This window comes from Toxotes jaculatrix, chromosome 2 (genome assembly GCF_017976425.1).
Source record: "Toxotes jaculatrix isolate fToxJac2 chromosome 2, fToxJac2.pri, whole genome shotgun sequence".
In the NCBI taxonomy this organism is placed as follows: Eukaryota; Metazoa; Chordata; class Actinopteri; family Toxotidae; genus Toxotes; species Toxotes jaculatrix.
The window spans coordinates 5,574,163-5,593,233 of NC_054395.1; the positions used below are offsets into that span (position 1 = coordinate 5,574,163).

The 19,071-nt window shown below is 42.2% G+C and overlaps 2 protein-coding genes across 2 annotated transcripts; both read right to left on the reverse strand.

The window, feature by feature from the left end:
• Window positions 1-1,906: 1,906 nt before the first annotated feature.
• ccnq (cyclin Q) lies at window positions 1,907-9,750 on the reverse strand. The gene is made up of 6 exons (XM_041065619.1): window positions 9,740-9,750; window positions 8,038-8,355; window positions 7,281-7,464; window positions 5,889-6,021; window positions 5,273-5,491; window positions 1,907-3,563 (listed from the first exon to the last, which is right to left on the reverse strand). The coding sequence occupies exons 2-6, from the start codon at window positions 8,183-8,185 to the stop codon at window positions 3,474-3,476; spliced, it is 774 nt and encodes a 257-aa protein (XP_040921553.1). The 5' UTR covers window positions 8,186-8,355; window positions 9,740-9,750; the 3' UTR covers window positions 1,907-3,473.
• Window positions 9,751-12,757: 3,007 nt separating this feature from the next.
• LOC121195097 (butyrophilin-like protein 10) lies at window positions 12,758-17,527 on the reverse strand. Its single transcript, XM_041058334.1, has 4 exons — window positions 17,378-17,527; window positions 15,073-15,399; window positions 14,302-14,580; window positions 12,758-14,149 (listed from the first exon to the last, which is right to left on the reverse strand). Exons 1-4 carry the CDS (start codon window positions 17,445-17,447, stop codon window positions 14,145-14,147), a joined length of 681 nt encoding a protein of 226 aa, XP_040914268.1. The 5' UTR covers window positions 17,448-17,527; the 3' UTR covers window positions 12,758-14,144.
• Between the last annotated feature and the right edge of the window lie 1,544 nt (window positions 17,528-19,071).

Here is a 19,071-nt window from a genome sequence, read left to right on the forward strand (position 1 = left end):
CCTTCCCTCAGAACTCCTTCTCATCTGATGGTTAATTCATGGAGTCTGGCTGAACACGCACCCTCTCCATTATTAATATAACATTAGGGAGACAGAGGGAGGAGGAGAGAAAGGGAGGAGGAAGGAGAAGGGAGGAGACAGAGGAGGAGAGAGAAAAGATGACAGGAAGAGGACAGAAGGTGAGGAGGTAAGAAGAGGGAAGATGAGGAATTGGGGAAGGGGAGAGAAAGAGAGAGAGGGAGACGGAGATGGATGGAGAAGATGATGACAGGAATGGAGAGATGATGACAGGAATGGAGCAAATGAAGAGCAGCTCAGAGAAAGACAGCCAGATTTTTCCCCAGCAGCTACATGAGGGAGGAAAAAAAAACATCGGAGGAGGAGAGTGACAGATGAGAAGGGAGAGAATGTGTCAAGAAGAGGAATATTGTACAACACGTGACACTATTGGGATGCACGCAGTGTCTCTTAAGTTGTCCCATGAAGAGAGGCAGAATGCATGAGGAGAGCAGGACGGCAGAAAGGAAAAGACAGAAAGAGAGACTCAATGTGTCAGTGTTGATCATGTGACTATGACTCCTTTATCCTGGACACACAAATACACACACACACACGCTTGAAACAGGCAGACCTGATTTTACGAGATAAATACAAAAAAAAGCTATTCTAAAAATATCAAGCCTGAGAAGCTGTATACAGTAAAGAGAAGGGAATTAAAGCATCCTTTCACAGTATCCACCAGATCTCAGCAGACAGATGTTACAAAGTCAAACATTTTTTTGATGATAAGCAGCAGTGATGGCTGAGTTTTCACAACTCATACAGCTGGCAGTGTTACAACTTTGTTTCTTTACACTCCCCCAAAACATTCTCACTATTTAAAAAAAAAAATCAGGACAGGGTGTCCTCAAGTCACCCGAACACTTGCTCTGTTTTTACACTCCACTTAGGCCAATCACATTACAGAGCCAGGGCTACCTCTGGGCTACCTGGGCTTTCAGCCCTGGGCTGCCACACTGATTCACGCTGGTGTATTCACAGATGGGGCTAATGATGAGTTTGTCTACAGTTGAACCTCAGTCTGAAGGGATAAGGCTGAAGAGATGCTATAGTTTTCTTGGTGGAAATAAGTCTCAGTTAAAGACCACAACCAGAAACGTGTGTTTGGACCACTGTATTTAGTTTTATATTAGACTTATACAAATTGATTGAAACAGAAGAGAAAAAACATGTATATACATGTGTATGTACATATACAACATATTGCATTAACAAATATACTAAATGAATCCATTTTTAAAAATCTGATAATGGTATGCAACGTGTCCATATGTACTTTAGAACAGAGAGTTCTTGAACTGAAGGATCCTCTGTGGGATTATTTTTCAGCAAGTCAGAGGAAAGATCCTCACATCTTTCTAAGTCCTTGGGTTTTCCCTTAATTGCAAATGTTCCATACACACACACACACGTACACACACACACGTACACACACACGCACACTTAATCTGAAAGACCCCTGGTGAATGGTTTTACTGGAGCGTTCTAACTCAGCAGTCAGTAGTTCGGCATGAAGGTAACAGAAACAAACCATCCTTTTCATCAATAGAAAATGTATCATGTAAAAATAACTTACAACAGAAGATCATAGTCATCAATACAAGAAACAGGACATTCTCATCAACGATCACATAGCGCCCCTCTACGCTCTTTGCAGTTAATGTCTGGTCTGGGAAGTTTGGATTGATCTTATGTAACTCGATACAGGATCTCATTTACCACTCAGCCTTTATAATGTCTTCTCTTAGCTCAGCCCCCAGTCCATTGGTTCCTACTGACAATGTAAATCTAAGTAGAAAAAAATCACAAATATACTGTTTCACTTTTCAAAAAAGGTTAAATAGTGTCCTAAAACAGCTGACCGCTGCAGTTTTTTTTTTTTTTTTTTTTTACAAACATCACTGAAACAGGATGAAACAGTTGGGGACTATTTTCAGCAGCGGACTAATCCACATTTTGTGAGTGCACATGTCACCCAGTGTCTCTCATTGATTTGTATTTTTTTTTTTTTTTATAGTTTCTGGATGATGAAGCTCTATGTCAGACCATAGATACACAGTCAATATTTGTTAGTGTTATTCACAATTCATTGTTGGTTTTAACCATGTCACTTTAACAGCAGAAACATTAGTCTAAATCAGACGTCTTCAGCAGGGGGTCCATGGAGGTACTGCAGGGGGGGTTGTGAAATTTTTGGTTGATTAGACCAGATTAGAATTTTTTATCTTTTTCCCTCATTTTTTCCCACAAATTTAAATGTCTTTAAAAACACGTTAACATGAATTAACATGAACATATTAGCGGGGCGGTGGGGTGCTCCATCTCTCCATCAGTTTCAGGGTCCTTGGCCTGAAAAACGTTGAAGACCCCTGGTCTAAATCATACAGTAAACCACGTCCCCCACATAGTTCTCACCTGCTTGGTCTTCTGCCAAAAAAGTACAAACTGTCTTTTAACAAATTCATGAAAAGATCTCTGGAAATGTCAGCACTGCAACAACACTCAAAAAATGAAATAAAAACATAATAATAAACCAAGAGGCACTTTATCTGCCAAATATTCCACTACGATCATGATGTATGACACTTATGATGAAGAGGTCATTAAGCCAATTAATGCATTCACATTTCAATGCGCTTTCATATGCAATGTCAAGATGAGTTCCAATACGCATCTGAAAAATGAAGGACATGTACTGGTATCCAGTACAGAAAGTCCAATTTTCCTTGTTTATTGTGTAGCTGAATGCACCACAGTGAGCTGGATGCTAGTCAGGCATTCAAAACTTAACCTCAGCTACATATTTATTATTTATCCAAATGAGCAAATGTGTTAGGATAATGCCATTTAATAATAGATATCTCACTGATGTCACTGTTCCCATGCATTTTTATTGATTTGTTGGAATTATTGGTGAATTATTTATAGCAACTGGGCGATGAACTTCAGATTATCCAGTCAAATCCATACGGTGGGATCTGTAGTTTAAACATGTTATGAGTGGCATGTGAGGCGACTACAGCCGCTGAGGGCCGAGGTGTTTCAGAGAAAGCTGGTGCTGGTGATATATTCCAGAGTCACATCAGTATTCTGCAAGGCTGAGAGATCAGAGACCAGAAAGCAAGAAATGTCTCCCCAAGGTGGCAGGAAATGGTAGTGCAGGTGTGTTTTCTGTCACAGCTCACAGACTAACTGGGGCAACACAAAGTGTTCTTCTCATTCACTCACTCACTCTCTCACACACATACACACACACAGGGGTATGATGTGCACAAACCCACCTGAACCCCAACACTTACGTGCAGAGAATAACACGTGCAAAGGCACGCATACTCGTGCTGTGTGTGCACACACAAACAGAGATAAAACAACCCTTGTGTGTGTCTTATGTACAGGTCTTGCAGGTGTGTCCCTCAGATACACTTGGCCTCCATGTCGTAGAGCTGAAGAAGGTCCGAGATCACAGCGTCGATGTCTGCTTTGGTCACGTCCTCGCACAGCACCTACACACACACAGACACACACACACAGACTTCAGCTCCACACCTGGCCTCAATAAACAGTGGACATCAAAGGTCCACACACCATTTCAAACGACCTACATTTTATTGCCTTGAGGACTGAAGCAGAAAGCCGTAACAAATCCGGACTTTTTTCCTTGTGCTTTTGGATATAGTGACTTATGAAATCAAAGCTGTAACAAAAGAGACCTCATTTGTAAAATTGTTTGACAATGGAAAACTGTAACTGGCACCGCCGTTCAAATAATACCTGACACTTACTAGAGGCACTTCTGCTTTGAAGACTGGCTGGAGCTGGATGGTCAGGTTAACTTTGGTTAAAGTGCAGGAGGATACAGGGCTGTAGATCTGCTGGTGGCACGCACTTAAAACCCAGGGAACATCTGTACAAAGCTACAACTACTGTCTGTGTCTGTAATACCATAAAAAATTCCCTTATGAACCAATTTGAATTATACACATGCTTTAAATTCCACTAAATGTGACTCCAACAATGGCACAATCTTCCTATAGACAGTGAAAGACACACTATTAATGTGTTATTGTAAATGATACAGAGACAGATGTCTATGCATGAAACTCTGGGTAAATAAAATCTAAACTATCTGCATTGGTACCAGTAGGGTAAATGAGAAAAATCTAAAAATCTAAAAATAATGAAGTGTTCCTTGCTCTCTGTATTCCATATAAGACAAATCAACATCTACTACAGCAGCTGCTATGAGAAACTGAAACATTTGTCATTTTGTGTGAAAGCAAACGATTAGTTTGTGAGAACAGGAAAAAAACTACAACTCCCATTATAATTTACAAGCGTTGCAGCATGGGTACTTAAATTATAATAACTTGGTTGCATCTGTATCCATAAAAACTCAGCAAAACTCTCCTATGCAGTCATTTTTCCAGTTTTGTAACTAATCCCTGTTCTCTGTCGAAAAGCTGCTACAGAGTCATTAAAAAACAAATATCACACATACAATGATTTACGCTTTCAAAAAAACTGACATCCTCATCTAAACATGTGACGCGAGCCACACGACATGCTGCTGAGAAAGGCTGGAATATTATTCATCAGTGTAGTGTAATCAAATGCCAGGGGAATTCTGACTGAGAATATGGGAGTTCTGGTTTCAGCTTATTAGCATTCAGTTCAGCAGGTTGTGTGCAGTGGCTTTATCAGAGCTTTTTGCTGAGAACAGCTGCCTGCTGCTGCTGCTGCTGCCGGACACCACACTGAGGACAGCAGTGAGACTGAGCTGTACAACCAAAACAATGAGCTGCGAAAGACACTATCAATCTACTACCAACTACCACTGAGGAAATAAGGATAATTTCATGAGGCACATATGTTTTACTGAAAAAAGCTACTTGGCAATAATAATATTGGCAACCTTGAGACAAAACAAGTCTAGAGTCACTCGCAGCATCAGAAGAAACCAAGATGTCTTCGCTTGTTTGGTTTCAGACAGTGAGCAGTTGCTGCTGCCTTCTCCACTGTTTACAGTGACAAAAGGAAGAACACAGAGGGCAGAGGCCGCTCTCTTCAGCCACTCCACACCGGCATCAGCTTCAAAGTTTGATTATACAGTTTATACAGATAATACACAACATTTATGAGACTATTAAACAAAATGTCCTATGTTAATGGAGTCACACTGCTATATATATAACACTTTACAGCAAACACACACCTGCCACCACTTTTTCTCCCCGACAGGTAGCTCCACTCCGTAGCTGTTTAAGGCCAGGTACAGTGTTGCTATGGCGATGTGTTGGGGTGTGTGGCGGATGCACATGGCTCCATGGTAACAGTCTCTAAGCAACGCCCAGGAAGTCTCAGCGACAGGGGTTCGAGACCAAGCGTGGCGGTTCACCAACGACTTCACAGACAGCAGGTAGTGGAGTAAATACTGGAGAGAGAGAAAATCCTTTAATCCTGTGCATTATGCATCCTACATGTTTGTTTTAGCTTAGGCAGTAAGTTAAGATCAGCCAGTCACAGGTAAGGAAAAGTTCATTTTGATGGATTTTTCTCTCACTTGAACTACATACAATTTCTGATAGGGTCGAGTAAACAAAAGAAATGAGAGAAGCTAAAGGAGATCAGATCAGGGAGGGTGATACAGGACTTCCAGCTGATATTTGAAAATACCTCTTCCATCAAGATTCTACAGGGACTGTACACAAACACACTGGGACAACCGTGACAACATCAAACAGTAACAGAGACAGACAAGGAGGCTCAACGCTAAACAGGGGGGACAGGAATACGCACATGTGCACAGACACATACATGCACACACCTACCTTGTGAGGGTGTTCAAAGGAGACGTGGAAGTCGAGCTGTCGGAGGATGAGGAGTTCACACTGCACCACGCTGTCCCTCAGGTCCCAGAACTCCTTGTCACATTCTAGAGGAGCGCTGCCACTGTTGAAATACCTGCAAGGGAGGAATGGAAGGAGAGACAGGAAGTGGGAGGGGAGGCGGAGGCGGAGAGCATTCAGGGTGACCACTCTGAAGATACGCAGCACGGCAAACAAAGAGCGATGAGCAAAAACTCTTTTCAAAATGTCCTGCAGTAAAACACGTTCTTCATCATTCTGAGTCATCTGAGCCACTTCAGTTACAGTGAACTGCATTTAAATTCACTTTCAGGTCATAAAAACATTCTAAACACACAGGATGACAAAGTGAAAACATGTTTTTAGATTTTTTTTTTGTAAATTCACTGAAAATCAGAAACATAAATAAATATATCATCTGCATAAGTATCCAGGACCTTTGCTGTGTCACTCCACATGAATGGAGTCCACCTGTGGTAAACTCAGTTGAATCCACACTGTCTCTCATGACAAAAACCAAGCCATGAAATCTAAGGAACCCTGACCTCTGTGAGGAAACTGTGCAGGGGCATAAAACCATTTCAACAGCTGTGAGTGTTCCAGGAGCACAGTGTCCTCAATAATTGACAAAGCACAAAGATTCTTATTAAGGTCGTCACCCTAACAGAGCTTAAGAAGTCCTCTGCAGAGATGAGAGAACCTGCAGGAAGGACAGTCATCGAAGGTGGGGGGCTTCTCAGCAGCAGGGACAGAGAGACTGGTCAGAAGTGAGAGAAGGATGAATGCAGCCAAATACAGAGAGATCCTTACAGAAAAAGCAGCTCCAGAGCCCACGCGACTTGAGACTGGTTCACCTCTTAGCACAACAATGACCCCAAGCATACAGCCAAGACAACACTGGAGTGGCTTCAGGACAAGTCTTTGTCCTTGAGTGGCCCAGACCCCATAGAAACCTCCATCTGTGGAGACCTGAAGTGTCTGAATACTTGCCTGCCTCTGTATAACCAACATATTCATAATGATATTTATGTTTCTAACCTAATTATATGCATTGCAGTGATTTATTCGATGACACTTGTACATTAAGAATGAATCAAGCTACAACTTTTTCACAACTGTGTTCAGAAAATTACTGTGCGATGAAATTAAATGATTTTATTGTTTTAATTAATTTTCAGAAAGTCAGAACAGAAACTGTTCGTTCTCAAGCAACGCTCAGTATCTAAAAGTGGGTTTGAATGTGAGAGACCTGCCTCTGTCATCTGTCTCACTGGACTTGAAAGACATAAAGTTCAGTGTGCTGAAGTATTTCACTCTCAGCAGTGTATGCTGCAGGTAGTACACCGAACATATTACCTGTGGCTTACGTTGATGATGTCACGGGTCCTGATGTGCTGCTCCTCCACTTTGCCGGCCAGGTACACGCAGCTCATGGCCACCAGGTAGGGTTCATACGCACGCAGGCTGACACGTTCAAAGAAGCGGTGGTACAACACGCACGCTGTAGCCACGGGCACCGAGCGCATACCCAGCTTCACTCCTGGGCGACGAAGGAGGGAGCAGAAGCCAACTCTTTAACTGAGGCTGCACTCAAAACCCAACTGAATGCTTCATTATCTATCTTTGATAGATTCATTCACACATATGCACATACTGTGGATCTATTTACAGACCAACACACAGAGAGGTAAACAATCAACAGTGTAGAGACAGAAGCTGAAAGCTGAGAAAGAGCTTCTTGGTGGATCAGATGTGAGGTGAATTTATTAGAACTAAACGATTAAGAAAAGCAAGAACACATTAAACTGACACATGTCTCTATACAACTCAAAGGGAACATGACAGGAAGTTTCTAGCTGTGCAACATAAATCTGCTTCCAGCTGGACATGAAAAAAAAGAGGCTGTAAAAATTGGACATGATGACACTAAGTCCATTTGACCTGTTAGGTCAAAATGAATTAGTCCAGCGTTGAATTTACTAAGACAAAATGATGAGATAATAAGTCAAAGTGTAAATAACTGAAATGCTTTTCATCGTGCATAACTCTGAATTTCTTCCTAACTGAAATGGGTCCACTGTGTGTCCTGAGGAGAGGAGCTGTACACACACACCTGTCTCCATAATGAAGCGACACACGCTGAAGTGTGTTCTCGTGTCTCGGGCAGGGTCAGACTCTGCATCCCCGTCGGAGTCTCTCCTGCCCGCCAGCCACGGCGGTCCATCACGGCCGGCAGACAAACGAGACGACGGACCCTCCATGGCTCACGGACCATGAGCGGGAGTATCAAACGTCGTCTCGTACAAAGAAAGACCCGCTACGGGGATCGATGAGAAGACAACTAGTTAGTGAGGCTACACAGCCTGAGAGTTTAAGTGCTACCCAGTGTAAACTCATTCACCCAGGGCTGCAAACTTAATCCTTAGCAGTACTAACACACGATAACTGGTCCACACTGCGTTACTGACTCAAGCGACAACACTTCCGGTTTCTCAGCTTCCGGGACAGACACTTCACAATAAGAGCGTCTTTTCTACTAATACAGTGATAAACATTAATGATAAACACTCAGCTAAATATGCAAAAGAAAAATGGGGCAAAGATTATGATTTGTAGAGAATGTAATGTAAATAAACTGCAGCACTATAACAAATTTCAGGTTTCAAAGGTTTTACACAGCAAATAGAAATGTTAGTTTTAGGATCACAGAGGGCGCCACATGACTGAGAACGGGTTAAAACAAAACTCTCACCACAGGAAACAGTTTTAATCACCACTGATACCAGCAGCAAGGGGCTAAAGAAAATGAGATATGACAGTAAATACATAAATAATATGATCCCAAAATGTCTACAGCGTGGCATCATTGAGGTGTAGGGAAAAACTACATATTGCATTAAAAAAACAAAACAATGCTGGGACAAATACTGTACAAACACAGAAAGCACTTGAGAAATAATCAGGTGGTTTGGAAAGACCTTCAGATGCCACTAAGCCAATAACCATTTAGATTTGGAGTTTATTTTAAACTGTAACTGTGACTCAGATGCATGATTACTTGTGTCATTTGAAGGTGGTATTCTTTGAATTTACTAAATGTAGATTTTTATGTGGTTTTAACATCTTTCAGCTGATTGTGGTGCAGAACGTTTTTATTGTTAGAAAAACAAGTCTTGGTGAAAACTGGAGCGGTTTGTGTTGCCTTCAATCCTTCGTTGCTGACCAGACAGCAGGCCAGTTGAACTAAAGGCCAATGTGACCATTTACACGAGCAGCCAATACATGTTCTGCTCATGTGCAGTGGTACAGTCTGAATATGTTACATAACATCCTCTGCTCCTGTCTGTCAGTCGGGGACACAGTCTCCCACAGTTTGTGTCCATATCTGGAGTGAGAGCAGCAGCAAAGCCAAAGAAAACAAACCAGTGCTTGAGAGATGTGTGTCTCTAGACGTACTGAGACAGAAGAGCTGCCAAACCCTCTGTCTCTTCACGTCACAGTGAGATGAATTCACTAAATCTTCAGGATGTTGACTCATTGATCAGTTTTATCAATCACACAGTGACAAGACAGACACTGTGTCCTTTATCCTGAGTGTGAACTATGACTTATTCTGCACTGAGGGGTAGCTTCTGAAACAATTTCATTGTCTAAATGAACATAAAAACAATTAGACTAACTTTTCTTCGAGAGTTATTTTTTAAGTTTGCAGGATTTGGGTAATTCCTGACTTTGGTGCCACCTGCTGGTAGAAATCCAGAGTTACACCGTGGTGTAGATCAAAGTGCATGCGGCTACACTTCATGGCAACAGACCTGCAGCAGAGACACACAATTAAGGAAACACAAACTGCTCCAGTTTTCACCAGGACTCACTCAATTTTCTAACAATAAAAACGCTGACTAACACTCAGTTGGAAGATGTTAAAAACCAAATAAAAATCTACATTTAGCAAATTCAAAGGATACCAGCTTAAATTTTAAACAGATGATAACGCAAAGCAGTAGTAAATTGCATATTTAAACAACTACTGGCTTAGTGGCATTTTCCATGAAAATAAGATTCGGATTCATTCGTGTGTACAAGTGTGATATCTGAGTGAGAGCTGATGCAAACACCTTGGAACCTGTCTTTTTCAGTGACACAACACTTGGACATCACTCTAGTGGCCATAGTAATTATGACGGGAGCAGAGGAGGAAGCCAGGTGATGTAGGAAACAACGTAGCCTAAAAAGAGACACGAGGAGTCCACGTTAGGAGGAGATTGTGGTGGATGGACGGGTCAACAAAACATGTGGACTTTGATACAGGAGACCACTTGTTTGTTTATCCATGACTGTTTCACAGCCTTAACTACATGTTGATTCTTGTTACCATGACGACGAAGGTATGGTCATATCTGAGGGTGGGGACAAATGACCTATGGATATGGTCGTCTAGGTTGGAACACAGACGTTGGGACAGGAGGAGCTGGGGATCTAACAGCCAACCCTGAGGTTATTTCCCTCCAGTCTCTCTGGAGGTTTATGAAACGCATTCAACATTTTTAATCTCTCACCTGATGGTGATGAGGTGATGAAGGTGATGCAGTGCAGATAAAATCCTCTCTCTCGCAGTCAGTAAGAAAAAAAAAAGGGAACTTCTGTCACTGTGCTTTCATCAGTGTAAATGCCACTTCTCTGCAGCCCTCCAGTGTTTGGCTTTAACGTCCTTTATGATCCCCGACCCAGCACCGATTGAGGCGTCGCTCCTGGCACCTTTACTGGCAACATTTGGATCCCAGATTATTATGGATCCCAGACATTATGGTATGATTCAGATTTGGACTGAAAAATATGTTTGCATGTTTTGCACGTATTTTAAAATCCAAATCCATTATTATTAGTTCGCGTCAGTATTGATGTACTGTCTCCACGTCAGATAAAGGCTGCAGATTTTGTACAGCCTGTCAGCTTTGGTATTTTGCGGCATTTTGTTTCTCTTAGGAACAGGAGTGTGTGTTGGTCCTTTTTCCCACATTAATTTATCTGGCCCTCTAGTTCGGTCAGCTAGAGCAGCATCAGGGTGGTCATGTGAGCAAAGCCTCCTGCAGAGAGCCAATGAGTGTGTGAGTGTGTATCAAAGGAAAGTGCATGTGTGGGTGTATGTGTGTGTCATGGGAAAGGACAGAGTTGTATTCAGGATCAGAGCTCATCCACAGCATCACACATCCTACATCATCAGTCTCAGACACATTCAATCATACTTGGTTTCTTTCTGTAACGCGTGAGTTTCCCTTGTGTCTTTCACATCACACTCAGTGAAACCTTCACAGGATAAAACACAGGTTTGATTAATTGTTAGCAGTTATTCAGGCGAGGTTTCCTGAAATGTGCAGCTGATTTTGTGCTACACTGTGGTGTTCGGCTGAAAAGTCCAAACAATAAGGGCTGTAGGAGCCACCATGTAAGTTTCCTCCATATTCATGGGTATACACTTCATTGTGGTGGTGGGTGTGTCACTATGGGCGTGTACTCTGTGGTTACAAATGACTGCATCCACCTGTGCATAGACGGAATCATGGGGTGGGGTGAGCGTGAACCACCACGGCTTGTTGATTTCTTTGTTTGCCAGTTAGGCGCAATAAGGGCAACACAAGTGTAACGATCTTCTGCTCTGTCAAATCAAACTTCTCTGCACAGCTCGTTCACACTTAAACTGTCTGATGCAGTTTCAAGAGGAAACACCTCACATTATAGAATCAAAGACCTTTGACGGTGTGGGCTGCTGTTCACTGGGCTCAAAGTTCATAGATAAGACAACTCGACTAACCTGATCGTGTGCCAAAAAAAGCACTTTCCAAATGTGAGTTAGTGACCTGACGTTTATGTTACAGAGTTTTTTCTCTCATTGAAGAGCATCACTGTCAGTCCACGTGTCTAAAACCTTTCATTTCCCACCGTCCTCGCAGATTTGACAACACACAGGCTCAAGACCACAAGAGCATTCATCCATTCACTTCTACTGAATGGTGAAGTGTAACTGCAGACCACAATAGACCTTTTTTCGTTTGGTTTCTTTATGTTTAGTTTAGAAACTGATGGTTTCAATCACTATTTAAACATCAACAGTGTTAACAGGAGTACTGGTTCAGCAGTGAGGGAACAGTATTGCTCTGAAGTAGCAGCTGAAGGTAAACACTGATTTCTGAGGATCAAACCCGGATATAACAGTTACTGTGGAGATTTATGATACAGGTAAAAGTCCGTCATAAAATCCCATCACACCGGTTCACAGCTCTTTTGGCAGATTGGTAATGATCTGTTGAGTGAACACAGGGGAGACTGAGGGAGAGACAAACCCTCCCTCAGTTTGTCTCTGAACGTTGTAAGAACTTGAATCATTAAATTATTGGTGCTAATCTGATTTATATGCACCCATGACCAGTTTTAACCTGTTTAAATCCACAGTCACGTCATCTTACAGAAAGTATAACTGAGCTCAGTCAAGTCATTAAGTTTTAGTTTGGTTAATGACACAGTTTCAGTTTTACTCAGGAGGCCTTTATATTTGTCGGCACAATCTCATTAAATCGCATAAAATCAGCAGTAGTGGTGAATCAGCGATGAGATGTGGTTGGTTTTGTTGTCATGTTTATTTTTGCGTATTTCTAAGTGTTTGATGCTGTCCACTAAATCAGCCCAGCCTCAGCTAGGTTCAGTATTTGAAGTCATAAACAAATACAGGCTGGTTACTACAGGCAGCATAATGTTCTCCACGGCTTCTCCAGACCCTTTCACGTCCGTCACATGTACTCAGGGTGAACCTGCTCTCATCTGTGAAAAACACAGGGCGCCAGTGGGGGACCTGCTGATTCTGGTGTTCTATAGCAAAAGCCAATCAAGCTCCACGGTGCTGGGCAGTGAGCACAGGGGCCACTAGAGGATGTCGGGCCCTCAAGCTACCCTCATGAGGTCTGTTTCTGATTGTTTGGTCAGAGACATTCACACCAGTGGCCTGCTGGAGGTCATTTTGTACGGCTCTGGCAGTTCTCATCCTGTTCCTACTTGCACAGAGGAGCAGGTCCTGCTGAGGGGTTAAGGATCTTCTACGGCCCTGTCCAGCTCTTCTAGAGTAACTGCCTGTCTCCTGGAATTTCCTCTATGCCTTTGAGACTGTGCTGGGAGACACAGCAAACCTTCTGGCAATGGCAGGTATTGATGTGCCATCCTGGAGGGGTTGGACTGTCTGTACAACCTCTGTAGGGTCCAGGTATCACCTCATGCTAGCAGCAGTGACACTGACAATGGCCAAATGCAAAGCTAGTGAAAAACAGTCAGAAAAGATGAGGAGGGACAAAATGTCAGTGGCCTCCACCTGTAAACCCATTCCTGTTTTGGGGGTTGTCTCATTGTTGCCCCTTTAGTGCACCTGTTGTTAATTTCATTAACACCAAAGCAGCTGAAACTGAATAACAACCCCCTCTGCTAGTTAACGGACCAGATTAGTATCCCAGACGTTTAATTGACTTGATGCTATAGTTTATAAAATAGTAAACTTTTGACACTTCAGCTACATTTTGCTGGTAATTCTTTTCTTTGACTGAATTTTGAAAGCAGGACTTTTATATGTAACTGAGTATTTTTACACTGTTGTATTAGTACTTTTAGTACTTTAGTAAAGGATGTGAGTTCTTCTTCCGCCACTGACGACTGCCCAGCAATATTCAGATCATTACGTGCTTCTTGGTGGTCAGTCAGCTCACAGTCTGAATGATGCAGCACGAGTCTCAGGAAGCTCCAGCTCTTCAAGCTAAATACACTTTGAACTCATTAATAAAAGTCAATTAAGGTTCAATGTTTCAGGATTTATTTTCCCATTCTGTGGTGAACATTTGTTAACTCCTGCTTTCCGCTTCAGAGGAGGAGGATTTGTGAGCAGATTCAGATATCAGAACATGGACAGTTTCACTGTTGTTTTCATTTCCATTTTTACTTCAAGTCAAATGCTCATGTTGGATTTTAAGGACGTTCTGCTTGGAATCAACCAAACCAACACTCTCCTGCAGTGTGTGCAGTGTGTGTGTGTGTGTGTGTGTGAGACAGTGAGTGATCAGACTGATCTCAGAGTTCACTCTAAACTCCATTTCTTTCTGTTGTTTCCCTCCACATCCTCTCATTCTTCCTCTTCCCTCTGTAGATGGATGAAGTGGAGTCTCTGAGCCTCAGAACAAACCCAAATCAGCCTGAAACATTAAAAACACACACACACACACGTCTTCATCTCAGTTTGTTTTGTGTTCAGTCTGAACAAATGTTCTTATTTTTGAAAACTAACAAAAAAAAAAAGAACAATTAAATTATTTACTTGTAAAAACAGAAATATGAAGAAACTCACCACAAACATGTACAAATGTCTCCAAATAAATCTGATGGCTGATCTCCTCCTGTGTGACTGCACAGCGATAGAAGTCGGTCTTGCTCACAGTACTTTGGAGGATAATGTTGTATTTTCCTCCTCTTTCAGAGACCAGTGCTTCTTCAGCAGGAAGGATGTTTCCAGCTCCGTCCTTCCACTGTACAGAAGGTCTGGGAAAAGCACCAAGAACCGCACACTGCAGCAGTGCCCCATTCTTTGTTTCACCAAGTATCCTGATGATTGGCATTGGAGCTGAAACTGTGAACATCAACAATATCTTATGAAGAACATTTACAGGGTCAGATGTGTAACACCAGGATCTTTTTGTCCACCCCCCTCTGCTAGTATCTGTGGATTACAGCGTGTTTAAGAGGAAAACTCAGTGCAATACAATACAAACACTGGTTGCACATCCCTGCACACACAGATGGAACACAATATGTGAAAGACTTTTTTGACAACTACACACAATAAAGGAAATATTCACAACTGCAAACACTATTTCTGCCTCACACTATGACATAAGCACATTTACAACAAAAAAATCTGGACAACTCTTGAATTTCTGCTCAGTTTCTTCTGCGACAAAAAGGAGTAGGGGGGGTTTAAGACGCTCTTTGATGACCTGAAAGGTTCTCTGTCTGAAGCACACTGAAGCTTTTACAGTGAAAGAGTCAGAAGACAAAGTCCATGTGGGACTCTAAAACCAGTCTGATCAGTAAATAATCAGAGTTTTATGAAAGCACTCACCAACAAGAAGTTCAATGTGAAAGGTTTGACTTTGAAGACTTATAAAGTGACAGGTGTAGTTTCCACTGTCCGCCACCGTAATATCTCTGATGGTTATGGAGGCGTCTCCGTGACTCAGTTCTTCTTCAAAATGTGAGACACGACCTTTGAACTGCTGATCTTGACCTACTATACCATTATTGAAATGAAGGCCACCCTCATACAGGAACACGTCCTTCTGACCATCTTTCCTCCACTCAAAGCGTTGTCCCACAATGCTCTTGTTGGTGCTGAGGAAGCAAGGTAACGTTACATCACTTCCTTCCATCACGCTGATGATCTTTGGCCCTGAAAAATAAAAACATGTGTAAATCAGTTTGTTTACATGCAGAGTGATTAAGTTAAGACAGACGTGTGGATGTCTGTTGTTATAACAACATTTCAACTTATCATATATTAAAACCTTTTTTGTTTCTTGACCTTGTCGACCGCATTTTCCTCAGCAAACCCTTTGTACTGTCAGACTGCAAATCTGCACCTGTTTATATATATATTTATAATATTATTCTGAAACTTATTCTCCAAGAACATTCACATTCTTCACTTTCAGTTAAATGATGCTGTTGTGAGACAAAAATGAAGGAGGATTTACCTCCTTCATTTACAGAAGAAGCAAAAACAGAAGCTCCACCATATGATCTGCTTCAAAAAGAGCTTTACTGAAATTAAAGAACCATCCAGAACAATGTCTCTCTGTCTGTAACTGACCATAACCATAACCATAACAAATGGCTCCATACAGACAACACAAAAATCTTCATGGTCTCAGGTCTCAGAGTCCTTTGGCTTTCAACATTTCCTCTCTCTCTCCTCTTTCTGCTGCGGCCTGTTCTTCTTCCATCAGTGTTTGCTTCACTGCTGAATTGCTCAGTGTCTCAGTCTGCTTCTTCTTCCTCCTCCTCACAGTTCTTCACCTTCGCCCTGCTTTTCGAAACCACTGTACAGCCCAAGGACTGAACACCTGAGCTGGAGACAACCCAGAGGAGTCTGGCTCATCTGGAGCACAGGGCGGGGTCACATCATGAACCACAGAGGATCCACAAGTGACCAGGGGCCTCATGTACGAAGGACTGCGCAGCTTTCTTACTGAAAGATGGCGTATGCCCAAAACTGGGGAAAGTACGTACGCCCAGAAATTTTAAGATGTATAAATCCGTGCGTACATTTGTTCCTGCGCAGCTTTTCGTGATACATCCCGACTGACTTGGAATTGTGCGTAGCTGCCCGTGCCACTTGGGCCGCCTTGTCTCCTTCCATTAATAACTATGCAAATGAGTATAAATACGTTTCACCTTTTGTCCAAATAACAATGGCAAACACACCAGAAACTTCAAAAATGAAGAAGAATTAAACAGAATGTGAAATTGATGTACTTGTATCGGAGGTGGAGACAAGGCAAAATATTTTATTTGGTGGTAGTAAAACACTACTACTCCGCAGGATCAATGAATCATGAGTTGAAACAGACCAACGTGAGACACTACATTTGTGAGACACATTTGCGCATCACAGATAACTTGCACGTTCTTAGAATGAAAATGCTTCATTCATTCATTATGCATTCATTCCTTCTTCATTATTAATGCATTCATTATCTGATGGTGCCCTTTTAGCACTGGCAAGACGCGACTCCTCCCAGTCTCCCTCTGTAACGGTGGGGCCAGTTCAGCGCAGGGATCCAGAAGGATCGCTCTCGGTAACATAATAAGTCAGTCGTCATCCTCGGTCCTGAAGACACGCTCCCCCCGAACTCTTCTATTGGCGATATCTTCTAATTGTGCCAAAGCTGCCATTGTTGCGCAATTACGCGCGACTTCACGCAGCCATTTATATGGCACGCATGTAACTGTCTACACCTTGTCGATTTTAGAACTTCTCACGTGATTTATTGTTAATTAGTATGATCATCCGACAGTGTTTTCTTCTCAGTGAGAATGAGAGTGCATTTCATTTCACGTGTGCGATGATTTTTGTACATCCCGACGTGTGCGTGGAACATTGGGTACCGTTAGTTCATGAGGCGGGTGAGGAGGGTGCAGGAGATGAGGCATCGAAAAGACGCTGTAATCAAAACCGTTACCTGCTGCCGTGGAGGCTCATGGCTCAGTATTGTTCTGTGCTAATCATTAGGATTCATATTACATCAAACAGTTTTCATTAATGAGGATGTGACGGTTGCGCGCGGTGTCGTAGTTTTGTGTCTCCACAGCCCCTAAGTTTAAAGTTTGTATCCTGTCAGAAAACTCAGAGTCTTTGGTTTTCTCACCGTCTTCAGCAGCAAACATTGTTCCAGACTGAGTCAGGACCCACAGACACACGAATTGCAGAAGCACCATAGCTGTCACTGTCGCCCAGTCACAAACCAATGCAGGAAGGTGGGCTGCCACTTGGTAGGTAAACAAAGCTGGAGTTTAAGTTGGCTGGACCTCCTCCTTTTTTTGGTGTTTATTAGCTAGTTGAAAAACCAGCTTAGAGGTGCATTGCCGCCACCGACTGGACCGGAGTGAAACAAGAGATTGTGCAAAAAAGAAAGAAAGAAAAAGATTCTTTTAGCTAAATCATAGCATAAATAATATCACCATATATCTTGTCTGCTGTTTCCCCAATAGAGTAGTAACAGTAACAGTAAAAATCCATGGTATTTCGACTGAAGAAGTTAATTTCCCTCAGTCTTGTATGCAAGCACCCAACTTGTACATGCTCCACTGTTTCTGGTTGTGTGTGTGCATTTACAAGTTGGGTGCTTGCCTATTTTATATAATATATGGGTGTGTCCTTTATGACCTGTTCTCAGACGGATGATGGTAATTTCTTCCCTTTCATTTCCTGCCCTCCATCATCCCAGCACCAACATGTCTTAATGGTCTTTGAATATTACATAAATGTCTTCCGGTTTTATTGTCATCCTAGTACTCATCCCAGATTTGTAGCTCTGCTCGCTTACTTTTGAGTGTTTGTTTAGCCTGAATATCCACCTGCTTATTGAGCAGGAAGTCAAAAGAATCGTGTAGATATACCATCAGCTTGCAGCCTATACAGACTATTTCACTGACATCTGTCCTGTCTGATCTTTTAAGCACTGTACTTTTAAGTAGCTGTCAAATGCAGTGACAGTGTTAAGTATTTCCTTCTCCTCTGTCCACTGCAGGGCCTGTAATATCATCATGTGTTATATACAGAGGTGATACTAGTGTCTCTCGAGTCCCTAGGGGGCCCTCCAACCAGCTTTCATCACCCTTACATAATAAATAATATGAATAAATAATGTGAAATGTAAACATTTTTTATTTCAAAAGAGCACATTGGCATCTCTCTCATACTCTCTCATAAGAGTATGAACATATAAAAACGTGCAATTTAAAAATAGAAAAAGCAGAACAAACAAAACAATAACAACATAAATAATTAAACAACTTACAATAACAAAAGAACTTCAAAAAACCTTTTTGTGTAATGACACACTAAGCTGCTCTGAGCTAAATTAACAGCTGTATTATACTCTACACTGTCTTGCTTTCCTTTCTCTTCTTCCTCTTTTTTCTTCTTTCTTTCTTTTTTTTTTTTTTTTTTTTTTTTTTGCTTCGGGAGGGATAACTTCTCTTCTTTTTCTCAATGTCGCTCTCACCTGTGACAGGTGGGGGCCCCTTTAGGGGGTCTGCGACTGCCTACCACTGTCACTGCCTTAATGATTCAAAGTTGGTCAGTCTTCGGGGGGCCCCTTCTGGCCTGGGGCCCCCAAGCATTTGCCCGCCTTGCCTGTTTCCAAGCTGCGCCCCTTGTTATATACTGACAAATGCTCGTTACCGTTTTCCCTGGACGTCAGAACTGCCTTCCCTCCATTCTGTTGCTAGCATACATGCACGGTTGCTAGGGACGTTCGGTACCGGAAGAAAAATTGTGGGGTTTCCGGTCATCGATTCCAAAATAAATGTCGCTTGTGAATATATTTCAAAGAGCGAG

What these genes read in the sequence shown, in the direction of transcription:
- ccnq (XM_041065619.1), bottom strand. Translation starts at nt 8,185, where the DNA reads ATGGAGGGTCCGTCGTCTCGTTTGTCTGCCGGCCGTGATGGACCGCCG. An exon ending in TCGCTTCATTATGGAGACAG is followed by an intron (nt 7,465 to 8,037) that starts GTGTGTGTGTAC and finishes TTCGTCGCCCAG; the next exon opens with GAGTGAAGCTGGGTATGCGC. An exon ending in CCTTTGAACACCCTCACAAG is followed by an intron (nt 5,492 to 5,888) that starts GTAGGTGTGTGC and finishes CTCTCTCTCCAG; the next exon opens with TATTTACTCCACTACCTGCT.
- LOC121195097 (XM_041058334.1), bottom strand. Translation starts at nt 17,447, where the DNA reads ATGGTGCTTCTGCAATTCGTGTGTCTGTGGGTCCTGACTCAGTCTGGA. An exon ending in AATGTTTGCTGCTGAAGACG is followed by an intron (nt 15,400 to 17,377) that starts GTGAGAAAACCA and finishes TTTATTTTTCAG; the next exon opens with GGCCAAAGATCATCAGCGTG. An exon ending in TCACATTGAACTTCTTGTTG is followed by an intron (nt 14,581 to 15,072) that starts GTGAGTGCTTTC and finishes TGATGTTCACAG; the next exon opens with TTTCAGCTCCAATGCCAATC.